At 37.2% G+C, this 20,076-nt stretch overlaps 1 protein-coding gene across 4 annotated transcripts in view; it reads left to right on the top strand.

Annotated features, from left to right (window-relative positions):
* Positions 1 to 20,076, top strand: part of MBTPS2 (membrane bound transcription factor peptidase, site 2) — a 43,374-nt gene that overhangs the window by 3,783 nt on the left and 19,515 nt on the right. For 3 of the 4 annotated variants that reach the window (XM_069874174.1, XM_069874155.1, XM_069874165.1), the window contains exons 2-9: positions 1,679 to 1,827; positions 3,509 to 3,647; positions 7,780 to 7,883; positions 10,756 to 10,883; positions 13,965 to 14,083; positions 15,022 to 15,202; positions 17,674 to 17,768; positions 19,662 to 19,857. In XM_069874174.1, the coding sequence (XP_069730275.1) occupies positions 1,679 to 1,827; positions 3,509 to 3,647; positions 7,780 to 7,883; positions 10,756 to 10,883; positions 13,965 to 14,083; positions 15,022 to 15,202; positions 17,674 to 17,768; positions 19,662 to 19,857 (1,111 nt within the window). Of the gene's footprint in view, positions 1 to 1,678; positions 1,828 to 3,508; positions 3,648 to 7,779; positions 7,884 to 10,755; positions 10,884 to 13,964; positions 14,084 to 15,021; positions 15,203 to 17,673; positions 17,769 to 19,661; positions 19,858 to 19,989; positions 20,065 to 20,076 lie in introns of those variants that run through there. The other variant, XM_069874180.1, reaches the window with a different exon arrangement.

Here is a 20,076-nt window from a genome sequence, read left to right as displayed (position 1 = left end):
TTGATCTTTATTCTGTAACCTTGTTCAGTGTCTCTTACCCAGTTTGTTACCTTGCTGGTCTTGTTCAGATTTCAAACATCTTTTCAGGTAGTCTGACTCTTCAGAAGGCTACAATGTGGAAGGTGTAACTGTCTGTATAAATGCATTTTTGCACAAATAAATTCACATAATATTGCTGGACTTAGCTTACAAGATATAATTGTCTTGGCAAGCTAAAAATATGCTGAATCAAGCTGGGATTTGGAATTTTATGTCTCTCTTGTTGCCCTTCATTGAACCACTGGTACAAAAGTTTCCATTGATGCTTGGTTCCTCTGTAACAGAATCACTCAGCAGACCCCTAAATTCCTGCTTCCCAGCATCCTAAATCATCCCATCTCATTCTGCCTGAAGGATCAGGAATGAGCAGGTAGAAGGTTGTCCCTCCTGCTATGAGAAATAAAGGATGCATTAGATGTGTTCTGCCAAGGTTAGCCTTCAGCTTTAAGGTCAGGAAGCTGAAATGGTTCAGAGCTCTTGAAACAGATTTTGCCAGCAAAGAAGAATGTTAAGGACTCCTGCTTGTAAGCAGATATTTGTGGAGCTCCTGGAGTATTTAGCAGATGTTCATAATTTTGGAGGCTTACATAAATGAAAAAGGTATTGCTTTTAGAGTAAAGTTAATATAACAAAGAAAATATAACAAAATGAAACTTAGGATACCATGGGGTACCATAACTCTTATCAGGGTATGAGAATGCACGTGGTAACGTGGTAATTCTGCTGGGCTTGGAAGAGAAGGAACAATGTTTGCATACAGCTTTTAAATACATTTTGCAAAGGAGTGCAGTTATGTAGTGATCGTGGATGCCATTCACATAGCTTGTGAGGAAAACACGAAAGGAAAATTAATTTTGATGCCATTTAAATTTTTTCCCCATTTGGCATCTCTATGGTCAGTAATCCCATGTTTCTCATGGAAAACTTAGTATTTATTGGTGCATTGCTACTCCAGTGGGACCGTGATGTGGCTGAAACAAATTTGAAGGGATGATTTTGTGACATTTCTAAGCAAAAAATGTGGGGTTTTCGTGTGATAAAAGGAATAAATTTTTAAAATGCCAAATCAAGGTATCCAGTTAGCTTTATTATAACGTGGTTGGTTGGGAGTTTTTTAAGACTCTGTGAACAAAATAGGATGTGTTTAGTTTTTACCCTTACTAAAGGGTATCTAAAGCACTGGTCCATGTTTCACTGGTATTAGAAACAGGTTTTTCAGCTGAAGCTGAAAGAACACTTTTCTTTATTGTAATTTAAAAATGTTTACTGGAATATAGTTGCACATCGAAAAAATACCATAAGCAGTTCAGTCTTTGGCCTTCTAACCAGACAGTTAAAAACTACTGGAAGTGATTTAACACTAGGAAAGATGATGTAAGATCCTGTTTGTCAAATAACTCTGGATACCCAATCTCTCTTGCAATCCTAGAACTGTTGTTACATTTACAACAAAACGGTGGCATAACTTTTTCATGTTACATGTCACACCTACCTGTATGTCAAGATATAAATAATATGCAGGACATTTACCTGAAGTTATACATCTGCTTTCAAATAAACAGATCACATTTACTGCTTGGTGACATGGCACAAAATTTTCCTTAGTTTTTGGTTAAACTTATTTTCCATTGTTTTGCAGTCATCCAACTCTTTCAAGGCATCTTATGAAGACTGGCTGCTGACGTATGGCTTGAGTGTCTCTCCTTTTCACATGCGATGGCAAACAGCTCTTTTCAACCGCCAGTTCTACAACTGGGGGAGATGGAAACCCAGATTTCTGTATTTATGGTATAAATTCAGAATGTTTTTCCTTGTGTCAAGTACAACAACTTAACCATATCTGTGCCATTCAGCCTTAAAAGTGCAACGAATAGACACGGTTATTTCACTAGGCTTATGATAAAACCTTGCTGTACTATGCCAGTGTAAATCTTTCTCCTCTGCTAAAAAGTACATAGCTGTAACATCGACTGCATATTGAGATGCTATGAAACTAGAAATCTGTAAACTATTTTTACCTGTGGTTTGAACTATACTTACTTCTTAAGGGTACAGCTATTATTTGTAATACTGCATACAGGAGCAGGTCTGAAAGCAGTTTCTCATTTCCTCGATCTGTCCATTATTGTACACTGAGCTCTTCCTTGATGTTTACAAAGTATTCAGAGGCAGTTGTGCCCCTGTTGTCAATCATTGCGCAGACATTCAGTAACTATACCTGCTTAGAAGCACATCACTCACCTTCTGTCTCTTATCTGCCTGCACCCTTCCCTGCTAAGATTGCACAGACTGCTGGAAATAGGTAAATCAGCAGAGCGTTCCTGGACTGGTGTAAAAACTTATTGCTCAGTTGCCTTCCTAGCATCGCTTTGTATCAGCTCTGAAAATATAAAATTAGTTAGGTTTGAATTTCTATTAATTTCCTGTATTGCTATGCTCAGTGAGATAGTACTAAAAGAGAGGTCTGATTAATATTGGTTTCCCTCATATGTAATGATTTTAGTATTTCAGTCTGAAATAGTCCTTTATCAATCACAGTTTTTAATGCATGTGATTTATTACAGTATAATGTTTCCACCAGTCTCTTTAATTAACATTACAAGTACATGTTGCTTAAAATAGATCTGTTTAAATTCCCAGTGAGCTTCATTAAAGTTGGTAAGAGAACAATTATGCTATTATCAGAGGAAGAAGGATTGGTTGAGAACTGAAGTGGGTTAGCTAGCAAATAAACTTTATCATTTCCTTCAACTATTGGACAGTGTAAAAAAAAAAAAAGCTGAATAAAAATTCACCACTAGGTGGACAGATATACGTTGAAATTATTTTCAGCACTGATTTTAATAAAAAATAAATTAGAAGAACAGTGTCTTTTAAGTAATTGATTTTAGTCTGGTCTCGCAGTTGTACCTTTTAGCTGTAATTCTTTAAAAAAGGTTGTGACTCATTTATTCATCTTTAGCAGTTTTTATTGTTCATTTTTTAGATGCAAAATTCATTGAAAAATCTCATATAAATAAATATGTATGCTATCTCATCATTCAATCCAGGTTTCTAAATATGTGATGGTGTGGTGCAACATGGTAAATTATACATTATCAGTTACGTTTTTATATTAATAGCTAATGGTGAGTATATATTGGGTAACTGAATAAAATTTAGACTTTAAGGGCAACATAAAAATATTTGCAAATTAACCAGTGTGTGGTTTGAGTGTAAAACATTTATTAAATAAGGAAAATACTATGTGTTGTTAGTCCATGTTATTAGTATATGTTATTCTTGTTGGTAGTTTCTTTTAGCTAATATTTTTGTACTGGATTGTTGATACATGAATGGTAGTAGCATTAGAGAAGTTTTGCCCTATGAGTTTGGTGTGCTAAGTTTTGCTAAGGCATTAACATAACCAGAGAATGCACCCTAGCATCTTGCAGCTATGCACTGCTAAACTCTTTGCTTCTCTTTGCAGGTTCAGCATAGGAATGGTGTTCGGTATAGTTGCCATGTTTGGCTCTGTTATTCTTCTTGGAAAGACACTGATGCAAACACTGACTCAGATGCTCACTGAGGCACCGAAAGCCCAGAATGATCGTATGCTGCAAGTTGTGGTAAGTGTTCTCTCTCTGAGAGAATCGTGAACTGATCTTAACCAGCTTCCTAATAGGGTATGTGGTGCTAAAATCCTCGTGCACAAGGATAACCTCATTCCTGATATTTGTCTACATAAAAATTTGCTGGTTTGTTATCAGCCTTAAAAGTGGGGAGTGGAGGTTGCAAAGGAGGGGAAGACAAACTTGGAAGAGTTTATATTAAAAATTCTGAGGAGTGAGAATTGGCTATCAATTTTGAAAAGCTCTAAATTATCATAGTACTGAGAATACAAAACAGAGCTAAGGATTTGCCTGCTCTGAGCTGTGCAATGCAGAGGCCTTAAAAGAGTTTTCAGAGCACATCCATAATCCACAAGAAGAGAGGAATTCTACTTCACTTATTAGAGTACATAGTGGAAAAGGAAAGAAGTGTGAAGAGCTCTGTGTGATAGTGGAAGCAAAGATTCGTTAGTGAGTTTGCAGTGTGAAATTGAAAGCGCTGTTTCTGGCAGGACCTAGTCAAAGGCCTAGTAACAATGTCTTTAATTGTTTTATGAATTTCTGATGCTGGACAACATGTTGTATGCTTTTAGAAAGGAATGTATTTCACAGAATAGGAGAGAGTGCAAATACTGTCTTTTATCTCTATGCAAGGCAGTAATGGAAGAACTGACATTGTCCTTAACAACAGTTTTAACCTGGAAGGATTCCTAGCCACCCTTATTTCCCTGAGAGTGGTATCTGGCTAGAATGTATGCTCATTTTTCAAAAATGCAGAAAGTCCTGTGAGATTGCTCTGCCTCCTGCTGCATGGCTTAAAGCAGGGATGCTCAATTATTTTATTCTTTTTAATACTCAGCTAATCTAGTGAACAGAAGTTGGGAATTGGGTGCTGCCATGACAGGCCTTTCCCCCTTCCATCAGTTCTAAACTGACTGCATGATGCTAGTCTAAAAAAAAGCGCATGAGCACAGGAAGCCTGATCATTAGTGTGTGCTGTGAACTAAGGGCCTTTGGGATGGTTTGGGCCTATTTTGCACATGCAGGGTGAATATAGCAAATGTATTCTGTGTTGGCAGAAGTAGGCAATGGGACCTGGGAGAAAACTGCTGGTACTGCCACTGTAGTGACTACAGTTACCTGATCCACAGCTTGCTCCTAAATTATCTCCAGAAGCGGACAATAGTGCACCCAGTAGAGCACAAGTTGAACTTGAGACAGAAAATTTTTAATTTACATGCAGACAGGATCTATCCTAAGCATGTATGTCTGTTACATCCTGGAGCAAAAAAAGTCTTCCTTACATCTTCATTTTCTGAAATCATTATATGGATCTATCCACTTCTGTGACACTAGAGTAAAGTGGTCATTTGCAATACATTGCTCTTTTGAGAAAATAACATAGGGGTGACAAAGTAAAAATGAGCCTTTGGAATTAATCTGGTGTGGATTGTACCTATGAAAGCAGTAATGTAGAAAAATGTCCACAATTTCTACATGGAATTGATTCCTCCATGAGTACCTGCTGGCAGTACACTGCATTCAAACAAAGGACAGACTGGCACTGAGAATGATGCAGTGTGTAAGGATAATGGAATGTCACATTAGTTCTAATGTACTTGTAATGCCAGGTTACAAGTAAGCTGATTTGCGGTTCTCTTTCTTTCCTACCTCATTCTTTCATTTCTGAATGGTCACAGTTGTATAATTGTGCCTTTAAGAGTTTTAGTATACCTTTTGAGGGGAATGTGCTGGCATAGATTGACTCAAAAAAAGTGACCCATATGTAGTCACATAGAGGTGCAAAACAAGTCAGGAGGACCTCTCCTCATGTAAATCACTGTTGTTCGGCCTGGAGAAGACAAGGCTCTGGGGAAAGCTTATTGTGGCCTTGCAGTACTTAAAGGAGACCTATAAGAAGGAAGGGGATTTTCACAGGGCCTGTGGTGATAGGACAGCGGGTAATGGTTTTAAACTAGAAGAGCGTAGTTTTAGACTAGATATAAGGAAGAGATTTTTTTACAGTGAGGGTGGTGAAACACTGGAACAGGTTGCCCAGAGAGACGGTAGATGCTCCAACCCTGGAAACAGTCAAGGTCATGTTGGACAGGGCTCTGAGCAACCAGCATTATCTAGTGGAAGATGCTTGCTCACTGCAAGAGGATTAGACTAGATGACCTTTAAAGGGCCTTTCCCAACCCAAACCATTCTGTGATTCTGTGGTTTATATTTGGCTGCTTGGAGGAGAGCAAATTAGTTGTTTTTTTTTTTAAATTCAACTTTAGCCTGTGGCATAAGTTTATTTAGCCTTTAGTCTTTGACTATGGAGAGGGGGAGATACGGTTCTGCTTCTTTTATTGATTTTTATACATTTCCTGTTTTGTTTACTCATATACATTACCTAAAATATGTACCTGTAGGTAACTGGACTGTTTTTCTTTAGCTGCCCCCTCTTGTGTTGGTTGCCTTTTGGCAAAAATGAGAAAGACATAGATGTAGTTAAGAGCCTTGTTTTACTAAAGGCATTTCCGGAAGACCATGATATATAAGATGACACTGCTTATTAACAAGATACTGCTAATGATTTCAGCGCTCTTCATGAGAATTAGCTTCCCATTTAGGTGAATCTTAAACTAGCTTCTTTGATGTGAATTCTGAAAACATCCGGTGCTGTGTTCTAATAGGTTGTAGTCATGGTGCTATTAAGGTGGCAACTCTTGCTATTGCTGTCTGTCCTCTCAAGTGTCTGGAGCCGAGAGCCACTGAAAATGCCAGTTAACTGATGCATTAGTGCCACCAGCTGATGCTGTAATACCAGCAGTGGATGTTCTAACAAATGAAGAGTAGCAGTCTCTGTACAATGAGATACTATACTCATGCCAGTTAAGATAAATATCTTCATCACTATGACACTCTGGGCAGAATTTATGAAATGATTTTGTTTAATATTAATGAAAACAGTCTTTTGAAGATTTTCTTTCAGCTAGTTTGTCTCATCAACCTGTTGTAGAGTCCTTCTGTATGGGTAGGTGAATGCATATAGTTGAGGAATGTCTAGGACTGAATGAAGATTGGATCAAATGGGATCGGTTCAGTTGGATATACAGGCCACAAGGGTAATTTTTAGAAAGTCTTATAGACAGGCCAGGATTTTCTGTCCATAGCATCTCTTTTCTGCTGCTGGATTGCAATTCAAATTGTGATCACAGCAGCTGTTAGTGACTGTATTGGAGTGCGACCTGTCTAAAGCGAGGAGAGCTGAGGAACAGACAGGAGAACTGTCCCAGAGCAAGCAGCTGGAGTGGCCTCCAGCATGGCAGGAGGAAAGTCTGTCAGGAGGAAAGAGGGTATGGTTCCTCATTCCCTCAGTTATGACTGCATAGAAGGAGTAGGTGTCTCATGACGAGCGCAATGAAGGACTTGGGGAGCAGCGGGAATCCACAGAAGCAGGAGGAATATGAGGAGCCTGCATATTATATCTTACAAAAATTAAAATACTATACTGATTTAAAGTGCTTTTTTAAAAAAGTTAAATTGTCATCTGTAGACTGCCAAAATTTGGAACAATAGGTGAAAGTTACCCCTTCTTTTATCTTGTAAATGTGGGATAGTCTTGTGATTTGGATAGGGAGAGGGAAGGGAGGCTGACAGTTCCAGTTATAGTCTCATTTTTTCAACTTTTAGGGCTCATACAGTTTTTTAGTTTTTATTTTTTTGAAGTGTGGATCTTCTCTATAGCTACATGATTGGCTGCAGGGAGTTGCAAACTAATGCTAAACTAATGCTCACAGTTCCCAAGCCTGTCCTCTTTCAGTGGAAGTCTATGTACATCTTTATAAACTTCTCAGGCTTAATATAGAGTAGGACATATTTCGTCAGGGCTGTGGGGACTAAGGCAGGGAGAATGGTTTTGTGCCCACAGAGCTTTTCAACCTTCAACGGGAGAATATATGTTTGATGTATTTTAAAATACATTGACTAAATTGGGAGAAGAGGTACAAACTGATAGTTCTGTGTGAGAACAGCCCCTGTTCTGTTGCGTGTCTGAAGAAGTTGAGTGAAAGCAGCTAGTTTAGGAGCGGAATGATTTGTCTTTCTACCTCTTGGTTTCCTAGTGTGTTTTGTTTTGTTGTCATGCCCACATCAACAGGTGCCTGGTGTAAATTTGCCTGTCAGCCAGTTGACCTATTTCTTCTCTGCAATCCTCATCAGTGGTGTGATACATGAAGTCGGCCACGGGGTGGCAGCTATTCGGTAATACAAATAATTAATTTTATTTTACTATGTGCCAACAAAGCCTAATATTCCAGAGCATTTACTTATAAATTAATGTTATTAGCACTTCATTGGTTCATCAAGAGAGTCTTTTTGTTCTTTATTTCATAGCTTCCTTATATTTTAAGATTGGAAGGCTGTACAATTAAAGATAGAATTTTAATACAGCATTGTTCTACAGATCATGAGAAAGGTGTTTTGCTTTGCAAGTATAGAATCATAGAATCATAGAATAACCAGGTTGGAAGAGACCCACCGGATCATCGAGTCCAACCATTCCTGTCAAACACTAAACCATGCCCCTTAGCACCTCGTCCACCCGTGCCTTAAACACCTCCAGGGAAGGTGAATTAACCACCTCCCTGGGCAGCCTATTCCAGTGCCCAATGATCCTTTCTGTGAAAAATTTTTTCCTAATGTCCAGCCTAAATCTGCCCTGGCGGAGCTTGAGGCCATTCCCTCTTGTCCTGTCACCTGGGAGAAGAGGCCAGCTCCCTCCTCTCTACAACCTCCTTTCAGGTAGTTGTAGAGAGCAATGAGGTCTCCCCTCAGCCTCCTCTTCTCCAGGCTAAACAACCCCAGCTCTCTCAGCCCTTCCTCATAAGGCCTGTTCTCCAGCCCCTTCACCAGCTTCGTTGCTTAATGTTGCATCAGGTTTAAAATAATCCTTCTTTTAAGTGCTGCTGTTTTTCACACAGCAATAGCATTTCCGCAGCTGTTGCACTTGAAGTGGACCCATGCGCTTTTGCACAATGGTGTTTTAAAATAGATTTTAAACTGATTTGTTTAAACATGGCTTGTGAAGTAGCATACGAACAGTCTGAAGCAGTAACTTGGTCAAATGTGATTTGCCCCTGTTAATCCCAGTGATGTGATAATTTTGATAAAAATTGATACTTTTAATGACACTTAACTATGATGATTACCTCACAAAATGTTATTTGGCATGGTTAGCCATTAGTGTTAAATGACACTCTAACATAAGAGGGTTAAGTTGTGGTCACTGGGACTGATATTCAGATGTCCTCTGCATTTCCAGTGGGCATTGTGATTATCCATCCCATGAGTATGAAGCCCTGAGTTGCTTCTCTGATTTTCTTGAGTGTAGGGAGTCATGACTGCATGCCTTTTTTAAAAACCCCGAAGTTCTGAATTAAAGTGGTGGGTTTGGACCTTATGTGTTTCATATGCTCTGTTTGTCTTTCAGCTTTTTTATCCAGGGATTTTTCTGTGGTGGATGAAGCACTTGCTCTTCCTTCACAGGAGGAAGCAACAAACTTTCCTTTTGCTTACAGTGCTTTCACATGCCACTGCCTAACTGCAGAGAAAGCAAGAGAAACTATAGAGCTCTTTTTAACCAGAACGAATAATTTTTTGCCTTAGTGATGCAATATTTTCATTCAACATCTGGAGCAGAGGCTCCAAATGTTCAAATTTGGGTTCTGTTTTTTGTCAAAAAATTGGTTCCCAGATATTTCCAGGGGAAAAAGTCGTTTGTCCAATATATGTTGCTTTTGCTGCTGCTGCTTTTCTCCTTGACTACCCCCTATCCCAGAACAGCTTGGATCTGTAGCAGTATTAGGGTCAATGATCAAGATTTAGGCTTTGCTAAATAGTTGTGCGGTGGGCATGTTGTAGTATTCTGGCAAATCACTTTGATGCCCTGAAATCTGATGTACTTCGGACATCTTCAGTTCAAGATAGTATTGGTTGCTAACTACAAGAGCTTAAAGTATTTGAGCTTTAGTTTAGTCAAGGGTTGTGTCAAAAAAAGGCCTTTTATTCTTCTGTTTGTACCTGCCTGCCTGCCCAACTCATGGAACCATGTGTAGGCATTAGATTACCGATTACTAATTGGTAGTGTGACTAGATGTGATGACTCGGCTCCAGGGAATTAATGTATTACTTAATTCTTATTAATTTTATATAATTCTGTGTCTTCTTTTATTATAAATGCATAATATATAAATGTGAATAAATAAAAAGCTATGCCTAATGTACTGTCTTAATAAAGATATGGGATTAGGTGATCCATGCCTGGTTTGTCTTGGAACATGGTTGTCTTAGAATGACAATTGGAATGTAATTGTCTTAGAATGTGATTATCATGCTTCTGTAAGTTGCTTATAAAATTTGTAGCTTCATAAAACCTTTACATATTTATTCAAAAAAGTGCCACATGTAAGCAATTGTAAAACCTCTGAAAATTTATATATATGTATATAACCTGTATGACAGTGTCAGCTACTAAAATATTTAAATAGCATTTGTCCTTTTAATGTCTTGACTTGTTTTCCTTTTTTTCAGGTGACATTTCTCTAATTTTGGTTACTTTACAATTTACTCTAAATTTCATTTAGGAGAAAGAGAGTAATTATAAATTCCAGAAATCTGTAAGTGTTTATTTAAAGGAAAAGCAATTGCTTCTTCCAGATAATTTTTCATAGATTAGTTTGAATCTGCATCCTACAGGCTACCACTTTTTTACTTAAAAGAAAAAAAAATCCCCCCAAAATGTTAAAATGTATGTTAACTTGGAAGTAGGTTTTTTTTTTAAAAAAAAACTGTTCTATGTGTTACTGTTACCAGGAGACAGAAAAGAAGTTGAACTTATCCTTTATTTTTTACGAAGCTCACAAATGTGTGCTGCTTAAAAGTGGCAACTACTGCAGAAAACATCCTTTAGTTTGATTACCTTTTAATTATTCATATTATGAAAAATAAGCTGGCTTTAGAATTATGATTTTAGTTATTTTCGTAGTCAAAAGTATGTGTGCTATGTAGAATCTCTCAGGTTTTCATTTGTTTCTTTGCAGTAACACCACCTCATTTTTCTTCTCTTCTTTTTAAGAGAACAAGTACGATTTAATGGATTTGGGATTTTTATCTTCATTGTCTATCCTGGAGCGTTTGTTGACCTCTTCACAACCCACTTGCAACTGATATCTCCAATCCAGCAATTAAGGATATTTTGTGCAGGTAATAGTTTCTACTCTTTTATTAAATCTTTGCTTAGAGTAGTTACATATTTTACAGGCATCATTGTGAATCCTTGATGGAAGATTGAAGGTTTAAAATGAAGAAGCACAGAAGCTTCTCTTTATCTAAAGGTTATCCTTATGTTCTGAACCTAAATTCTGATTTCTGAAAATTCATTTCATCATACTGTCCATATTGTGCTGTTTTCTGGAGAAGAGATGTCAGTTTCTAGGAGCTTAAAAGACTACCCATTTCTTGTAATTAAAAAAGTTATTATATCCTACATCTGATTAAGAGTAGTTCTACATAAAAAATACTGGATGTGTAGTTGGGGGAAAATGTGGTTTCTGATCATCCTCTCTCATTAGAAAAAGCTCATACTCCAGCTCAGCTGCAGAAGTTTCTTTGTCTTTTTTTTTTTTTTTCATATTGTATGGCATAAGCAGTAAAACCTTGGAGCACACAAGCTGGGAAATACTCAGCCAGAGGATTCGTTGTATGAGAACATGACTTGCTGTCACAGGTGAACGCCCTTGAGCAATTCACTACCATTTTCTGCAATAGCAACAATCTATTATGTGAGTTTCAATAGTATTGTGAGTGATTTTCAGTGATGTGCGAGTTATGTTATTATACAGGTCACTGTGTTTTGATATTGCCATCAGGAGGAAATAAAAGATAACACAGAAACATCCAGAGAGAATCACAGCTTATGTCTCCAAATAACCTCCAAATTTTTTTTATTAGATGTCTTTTGAAGTCTCTGACTACTGGGAAGTAGAACCCTGATGCTGTGAAAGTTAGACTGAGACTATGTTATGCTACCTGAACCACTTCTATTATTGATTTCTAAGGAAAAGATGATTCTCAAACTATTGAAATTAAGATAGAAAAGTTAGCATCTTGGTTTCATTTTTGGTACTGATGGTTATCTGTTGCAGGGGATAGTGGGATAGCAGTCAGCCTGTTGTACTGTTTAGATATTAATATTGTAACTAAAACATTATAAAGAGGGGTTTGGGCTGGGCACACAGAAACCTTTAGCTAAGCATATTTTCAAGCTTTCATAGATCAGGTAAATGACGATAGATGTTAGATACATAAATATAGCTATATCTCAAATACCCTAATGAATCACAGCCCTTTACTGCCATAGCCTAACTTTTATGGAGCCCTGTTTCTCAAATTAATCATTTTCCATTTCTAGCTACTGTGAACAGAAGTAAAAAAGAAGACATACCAATTTTCAAAATGGGTTACATACATACATTCTTGAAAAGTCGTCTAGGAAAATAGGATCATAAGCTGTAATAGAAAATAATTGCTTGCATGTTTTTGATGACAGGCAGACACCTGTAATAATTTTTGAGGTTTCTTGAGGAACCTGAACTAGGGGAATGCAAGGTATGAGCAAGCATGTTGCAAGACTGGTTAGCAGCAGTGGCTTGTTATCAGTTAGGTATAACAAATATATGCATTTTTTTACAGCTAATGATAGGTATGTTTCAGAACTAGGATATTTGATAATGATAAAAGGTGGTATTTCTGCATACTTGATTCAGTTTTTCTTAATTGTCAGAGCAGTTGAACAGACCTATTCTCAGTGTTCTGAGTATCTGAATTTACAGTTTCAGATTTTTGTATGGCAGTTAGGTAAAAGAGCTAGAGTAGAGAACATCACCAAATAATCTTTTTGTAGTCCACCTATACTCTGAAGATTAGAGAGTATACTTGTTGTACAGCAGATGGCATCGTGAGTTCAAGAATAGTGAATTGTGACTAGTCCTAAGTTCATGTAAGACTTGTGCTATTTTTAGCATGAATTCCATATCTAGTAGATGAAAAATGCTTATGTGCAGCATTTTGTTGTAATTATAATGCCTTTCAATGAGAAACAATTAACTGTAGAAAGAGCAATCACCTTAAGAAGCATCTACTAGTGGCAGTGGCAACAAACCCTTTGCTAAAGTACTCAAATGTCTCATTTCTGCAGCATTAGAAACGTAAAAGAAGACCAGATGACATGTAGAGATAGCCAGGGGAAATAAGAGTCTTCAATATGTTATGTCCCTGTGTTATATACAGTGCACGAAAGATAGGTTTAATTTGTTTTTAAATCTATTTACCTAAGTTCTGTACTGTACCTGTACTGTAGACATAGATTGAATCAAACCCCTCTTAACAAGAGGAAGCGCTGTAGGGAGGAAAAAAGGAGTCTTCACCTCGGAAAAGCTTTCCTGCATTGGTCATACAAAATGTTTGTCCAGAACACAAATTAAATGAGAAAATTTCTATAGTACTGGATGCTGAAGGAAGCGGAGTGTGTCTTACAATAGTGGTTCATTTCTTCCTATGGAGAATAACATTTGCCCAACTTAGTTTCTTAATGTGGTTTAAGATCTAGATTTTCTTGTAAAAGAAATTTTTTTCAAATAATTTTCTAAAAATGCTTGGCACATACACATGTAATTATTTTCATTGACACAACAGAGAACCATAAAAAATACTGAATCACAACTAAATTTCGGACATCTTCTTGACTAGGACAAACAGTATTTATTCACATATTAGCCCATTTATTAAGAGCATTAAATTCAAGAGTTTATTATGATAGAATGTGATAAGCCATGCATTTCGTTCCACTAGTTTTTTAATATTTATGATTGATGACAACTTTGTAGATAGAAACTGTAGTTTAATAATAGGTTCAGCTAAGTTTTCCTTCTGAATATGCTGTGCACTGCGTGCTTAGAAGTAGTGTTACATGAGGGAATATCGATATGGTAGAATGAAACCTGAAAAATTAACTTACCGCTTCCCTATCTTTTTGATAGTTTAATTCTCAGAGGCTCAGAAATGTCTCTAAAGCTCCCATACAAAGTGACATCATAGTAATTTAAGTTCGTAGAGTGATAAAAAATATTCTTTCATGTCTGTGTTTGCAAATTAACTTTTCATCCATTCTTACAGTAATTATTTCAGGAAAGTTAATTAGAATGTAACTGTAAAATCTTGCATTTCAAAGCCACCTTTTTGTTACGAGTTTTTAATTAAAAACATGCCTTTTTTCCTTCTTTTCAGGGGTGTGGCATAATTTTGTTCTTGGTGTTGCAAGTTTAGTGGTTTTGCTTCTGCTGCCAGCCATTCTTTTCCCTTTCTATTACACGGGTGTTGGGGCACTTGTCACTGAGGTTGCAGAGGTAAGAAAAGATCTTTACTATTTTCATATTATATACTTTGTGACCTGATATGTACCTCTCTCTCTTATTACCACAGTCACATTTGGTCAGTGCAGCACTCTGCAGAATCTAACGTATTGCAGTTTTTGGCTGCTTAAATTTTCCTTCTCAGTCTCGTGGGTTTTAGTAAACCAAGGAACATGATATGAATATAGACTATTCAGCATACTATAAAACTGTTTAGACATTTGCGATGAGTTTGCAGGCTTATTTCTGGGTGTTTTTTTAACTTCTTTTCAATATTGGCACCAAGTCAATCTACTGGAAACTGCATTATCACTCTAGTTATTGCTATCTGGTTTTAATGTTAAAGATTATTTTTAGTTGATTTCCTTGCTTGTTTGATCAGCTGGAAGCAAAGTAGAGATAGACTGCTGAGTTTCTGGAAAGGACTGATTTTTTTTTCCTGACTTAATCAAATACAGCACAGTTGTAGAGCTGAAAGGAGCTGAAAGAATTCAGTCTTTCTTGGATCTAAAAGCAAACTCGTATACTCAGGAGGAAAGTGATATTTATAAAGCTTTATACCTTTGAAAATATAGATACACCCTGCTTTGTTGAAAGATTCAGAGTATTAATTTAAGCTTCTTGAGCCCTAGGAAAAACCACAACATGCTAAATTGTATGAAAATAATTACTCAAATTTGAAGAGGTTCCCCAGAGCACTTGGAGGCTCGTCCTTTCCTTTTTCTTTGCACTAAATAAGTTATTATTTGTAAAAGATGTTGGTTTTGTAATGCTTTATCATAAGTTGAAGTAATTGGTTCTAGTGAAGCCTGAGATTTCCTGTTTCTCTGGAAATTGTGTTTTAAACTAAAGATTTCATGGTTATTCAGCAGAACTATGAACAAATCCTTGTAGCTGTAACTATAACGTGACTGACTTCACTTTCTTCTCAGGATTCTCCAGCCAATGGACCAAGAGGTCTTTTTGTGGGAGACCTTGTCACTAACCTACAAGACTGCCCAGTTTATAGTGTGGAAGACTGGAATTCCTGTCTGGGAGACATTTCAGAGAAGTCCCAGGTTGGCTACTGTATAAGTGCAGCCACTCTACAACAATTAAGCTTTCCAGCTAGAGGTATGACTTAGGTGTTCTCTTCATTATTTTACGTTTTAATTTTATCATGTTTTAGAGACTGTTTTGGATTTAGGATTTGTTGGTGCAGACAGATTTCTCATAAGTCATGTCCGCTATCCTGCCTTAAGCAGTGAACAATATACCATTTGTTTTTGTGAAGTCTGAAAGTGAGGAAGAGGTAGATAGAAGGAAGACAGAAGAATTTCTCTGGTCTTCTAGTCATCTTGTACAAATATCCTATATGGTCTGAATAATCAAATTTGCCTCGTCAGGATATTGCATAATGTGGTTATTAGCAGTAATACAATTATCTCCTCTAATTTTAGTTCAGTTATATGGATCAGCTCTGTGATCTTTAGCAGATGTAAATTCCATACATTACCTTACCGCTTTGATCAGCGTGACATTATAAACTGTATGGCTTAACCCAGTGATGTGCTTTATTATGGCCAGTTCTTCTGATGTTTCTCACTATATGGGTTTTGTGTTTCATTTGCTTCTTCAGCCTCACAATGTCATTGCCCTTAATCTTAGTTTTGTCTGGATTGCACATATTGCTTCTAGAAGTCAGTCTATTTCCTTCTGTTTTCATTTATACAACAGAGTGCTTGTTTCTGTAACAGCTTACCCCTGAGAAACAAAAATATGTGAACTGAACTAAACTAGAATAAACAAAAATGAAGTAGAACAAAAACGAGCAGTCATGTTAAATTGGCTGAATGTCTTGTGACGTGCCCTAAAGCTCTCTAGAGTTTGTTTCATGCACGCGTCCATGGCGACTGAATTCCAAAGGTAAGGGCCTGCTGCTGAGCAAAGCCTGTATGGTGCTATTTCGAGTTTTAAAATTGTCACTGCATTTTTCCATCATCCTGTAAGTAAACAGGAGGTCAAGCAGCTAGACTACCCATGTTTTTTTTGATGCGTTATAGTTCTTGTGTGAGAGTGAAAAGGTAATTTGTGGTTTCTTTAGCATGTCAGGAAAGTACTCCTACAGCTGGAACTAAGATAAATATTTAAATGAGAAACTAGCAGAGTATGAGTAAGATTCAGCTTTTAGAGACCTAACAGTTTGGATTACCCCTCTGGAGAGGAGGGCGGCTTTGACACGTGCTTTCAGCTGAGCAGGGATGGCAAGTAAGAACCAGTTCTTAGATGCTGTAGTTATATATGCTCAGATTCTGCTGTTCTCTGAAATGCAATTTCAGAGTTGTGAATAATAAAACTGCATATTCTGCAACTGAACCAGTCCTATTTAGACTGAAATACTAGAGACGTAATACTAGAGACTCAATTTTGCTTCCAAGCTTGGTTGCTGTATTGTGTTAGTAGCCCATTGTCCCTCTGCTGCATTCTAATCAGACCAGTCTGTCTACATTTTCAGAGCTATAAGCCTCCAGCAATGAGAAATATTCCTCTGAAATTAAATGAACTCTGTTCGGTCTCTAGCAGCTGTCATTTGTCAAAATCTTAACAGTTCACAACTTGACATAAATACAGAATATGAATAAAAATGCATCTAGCAAATGGACCCTATCTACTTGACCATAAAACAAATGGAGAGTAAACTATTTGAGTATGAAGCTGGATGGAAAACAGTGCCCCAAGGACCTTCCTGAAATTAAAACAAAAAAAAAAATGTTTCAGCGTAGCTTATAGGAAAACTAATTTCATGGTCATTCACCATTCAAAAATGTATGTGGTAGCTTAGCCTCAGGGTACCTGAAGAAAGGATTGTATGGTACGGTGCTCACACCTGTAAGCCCCAGGCATAAAACTTTCGGGTTAGTGGACCACAGGTTATGCAGTGATAAATCAGCAACCATATCACAGGCTTGATCTGCCTAAAGGTACTGCAGTGTTGCTGTGACACACATTCTTACAGTGACCATTCTTCTAAATTGTTTTTAAAAGCTGTTGTTGTAGTGTAAGTTAGGTTTAATTCATTTAAAGAACATCCGTATAAAGATTCTGTAGCAGACTAGTTAAATCACGATTTAAAATGTCATTTATTCACTGCTGCAGCCTTCAAGGCTTGGAAAGCTTTCAAAACCTAATTTTTTTAAAGTGTTTTGCATTTTAAAGAGGATATTTTGAGTTGTTTCCATAGCCATCTAGTGAAATCAATACAGTACTAGGCCACAAATTTCAGTGCCAAACTTTAATGCAAGTTCAGGGCAATAGTTAAAAGTATTTTGTAACTCATAATGTACAGAATGTTGCAGCAGTAGATCCCCAGTATCTCAAGGACATTTATTAAAATGAAAAAGTCGGTATATGACATGATTGAAATCAGGTGACGTTCTTCAAGTGGTAAAGCTTATTTTTAGTTGTGATTGAATCATAGCAAGGCCATGTGAATTACTATAATTCTTGAAAGCTACAGATTGATTGTGTTACTTTATTCAGAGACCGATTTATTTTCAGGAAGTTACTATAATATTGATCATTTGCTCTATGCCTATGTTCTTTAGTCTATAGAAGACTCGATGGCACAGTTGAATGTTGTAGTAACAACAGCCTCACAGACATTTGCTTTTCATATAGCAATAACTTGGACAGCCACCTGGTAAGTTACTTAAACTTCTAATTCTGTTTGGTAAATTCTGAAATTATTTAAATTAAATGAGCAGTATTTACCAACATTTATGCAGCATACTCAAGTGCTTAAGAATACCTACTGTTTGTAATACAGGTGTGTGTATATATGTTATTCTCCCCGTTGACAGCTTAAAAAAGCAAAGTATTAATTATGATTTTTTCCCCATGATCAGTGAGGGAGTCTCTGGAAGAACCAGAAAAGATCTTATACCCTCATTCATTTAGGCAGAGACACCTCTCCCATTGTCACCACTGGATGACAATATTGGTGAGAAGAAACAACTTGGGAGAACAAAGGGAACTTGCTTCTTTGGGTGCTTCAGTCTTTAAAAATGCTGAGCACTACAGCACTGGACTCCCTGTTAAGTTATTTTGTCTGAAGACAGCAGTGCTGCTCACTAGTTTAAACTAAAAGCATGCAAAAGGAAATCCTAGAGATGGCCAAGTTTCTCAAAATCAGGGCCTCTACTTGATTCCTGTTTCACCATATTCACTTCCTTGTAACATGTGGAAACATAATTAAGTTTTGCCTTACTCTCTTCAAAATGCAGAAATGTTTGTTAAAATGCATTATCCATATTCACTGTGATGGAATATTTCTAATAGTCCTCTTTAGAAGAAAAAGAGCACTTACTAACTGTGTAAACTTTTCTTCACGTGCCAGTTGTTTATTGTTCTGACTTCTAGTGATAAATACTTAAATAAATGGAAATAAGTCTGTTTCTACATCTGCTGTGTTTAAACTTCCTACTACTCCAGGATGCTTTTGTGGTATTTAGCCACTACAAATTGAGCACAAACCAGCAGCTCATTTGAAATATGACAGTGGCTGGTAGCATCCTGGAGTTCAGCAAGATTTGATAAATGACTGCCTCACTGAGCTTTGACATTCTTAAGCTGATAGCTGCTACTTAGGAACAGAGAAGAAATAAAAGCATCCAGAAGCTTGTGACCTTCAGGAGTCTTTAGACTGTTGTGTGGTTTGAACAATTATTTCAAATAATCTTTGCACTGCTATGCAGCAGTATTTAAAAGTGTGCCCTCTCCTCCTCATTAGAATAGAAAGAGCTTGTGCTGAGGCTAATGGAGAGTGTCTGACACTTGTGCATCTATGGGGAGTGTAACTATGAGGCTAAGAAGCAAGAAACTCCCCCTTTTTTTTCTCCTAGGGCAAACAGCAGATGAAAAAGTTTTCTTGCTTGCATTTAAGAACAAAAGGAAAATTATCACTGAGCTTTTACGAGAGGCATGAGGGGAAAAACCAATTTCCTGTTCCTTTCTTCTGTACTTTCCTTGGCCTGTGGGAAGCAAGAACGGTTTGATCTTTCAGGCTGCTGAGTGAAAGAGTGTAACAGGTAGGATTTGGGACATAGGACTGAGTGAAGTCCTGTGTTCACCTTAGTTGAGAATAGTTTCTTAGCTACCACACAGCTGGTAGGGTTTTTTTGTTTGTTTGCTGAACATAAGGTTTTGTTCAGCCACACGAGGTTTTAGATCAATGAAGACTAAAACTTCTTGAACAGGTAAGTCGTTACTATATTGATGCAGGCTCTGTTTATTAAAAATCTCTGACATGTTTAGATGCCTTGTTTTTTTGTCGTGCTCGTGTATATCATTTTTAAAATAGTTAGCTTTGATGTTGGTACATGTGTACACCCTCTCTTCCACGTTCTACCAAAAATGCAATGACAGGTTGAATATATATATCAAGTAGAGTTTCTGCATGATTTCAGCTCTTTATCGGCTGGTAATGTATCAGTAAGGCACTTCTTTTGCTTTAAAAAGGAATATATAGTACTTTTATTCTGATCTGTTGGAAAATACCTTTAAATTTGATAATTATTTTTACTGCTTTTTGCAGCATGCCTGTTTGCCAGCACGAAAAGTTATTGAGGCCAGCAAAGTTTGTCGAACCAACATGGACTGCCAGAAGGTCTCTGTTCCAAGCGTTTGTGTAACTCCTTCATTGGAGAACCAAACAAGGCTAATCAGGGTAAAACATCCACCCCATATTGACATGTTGTATGTAGGACACCCCATGCATCTTCAGTACACAGGTTGGTATTATTTGCTGTAACAGTTAAACAAAAAAGTTTTCTAGTATGGTTTATTTTGCCTGGCTGCTCGAACAAGATCTGGGAGCACTTGTCAGTTAACTTGTTTAATGTAGAATCCATTTCTTGTTACAGCCAGTGGAGTGACATGGACTGCTCAGGCCTAAAATGAAATGTGCACAGTGCAATGAGTTATGAAGGCAATAGAAACCATATGTGATA

Source organism: Phaenicophaeus curvirostris, chromosome 1 (assembly GCF_032191515.1).
Source record: "Phaenicophaeus curvirostris isolate KB17595 chromosome 1, BPBGC_Pcur_1.0, whole genome shotgun sequence".
NCBI lineage: Eukaryota > Metazoa > Chordata > Aves > Cuculiformes > Cuculidae > Phaenicophaeus > Phaenicophaeus curvirostris.
The sequence above is the reverse complement of the archived record's forward strand: the minus strand, read 5'-3'. Positions and strand labels throughout refer to the sequence as shown.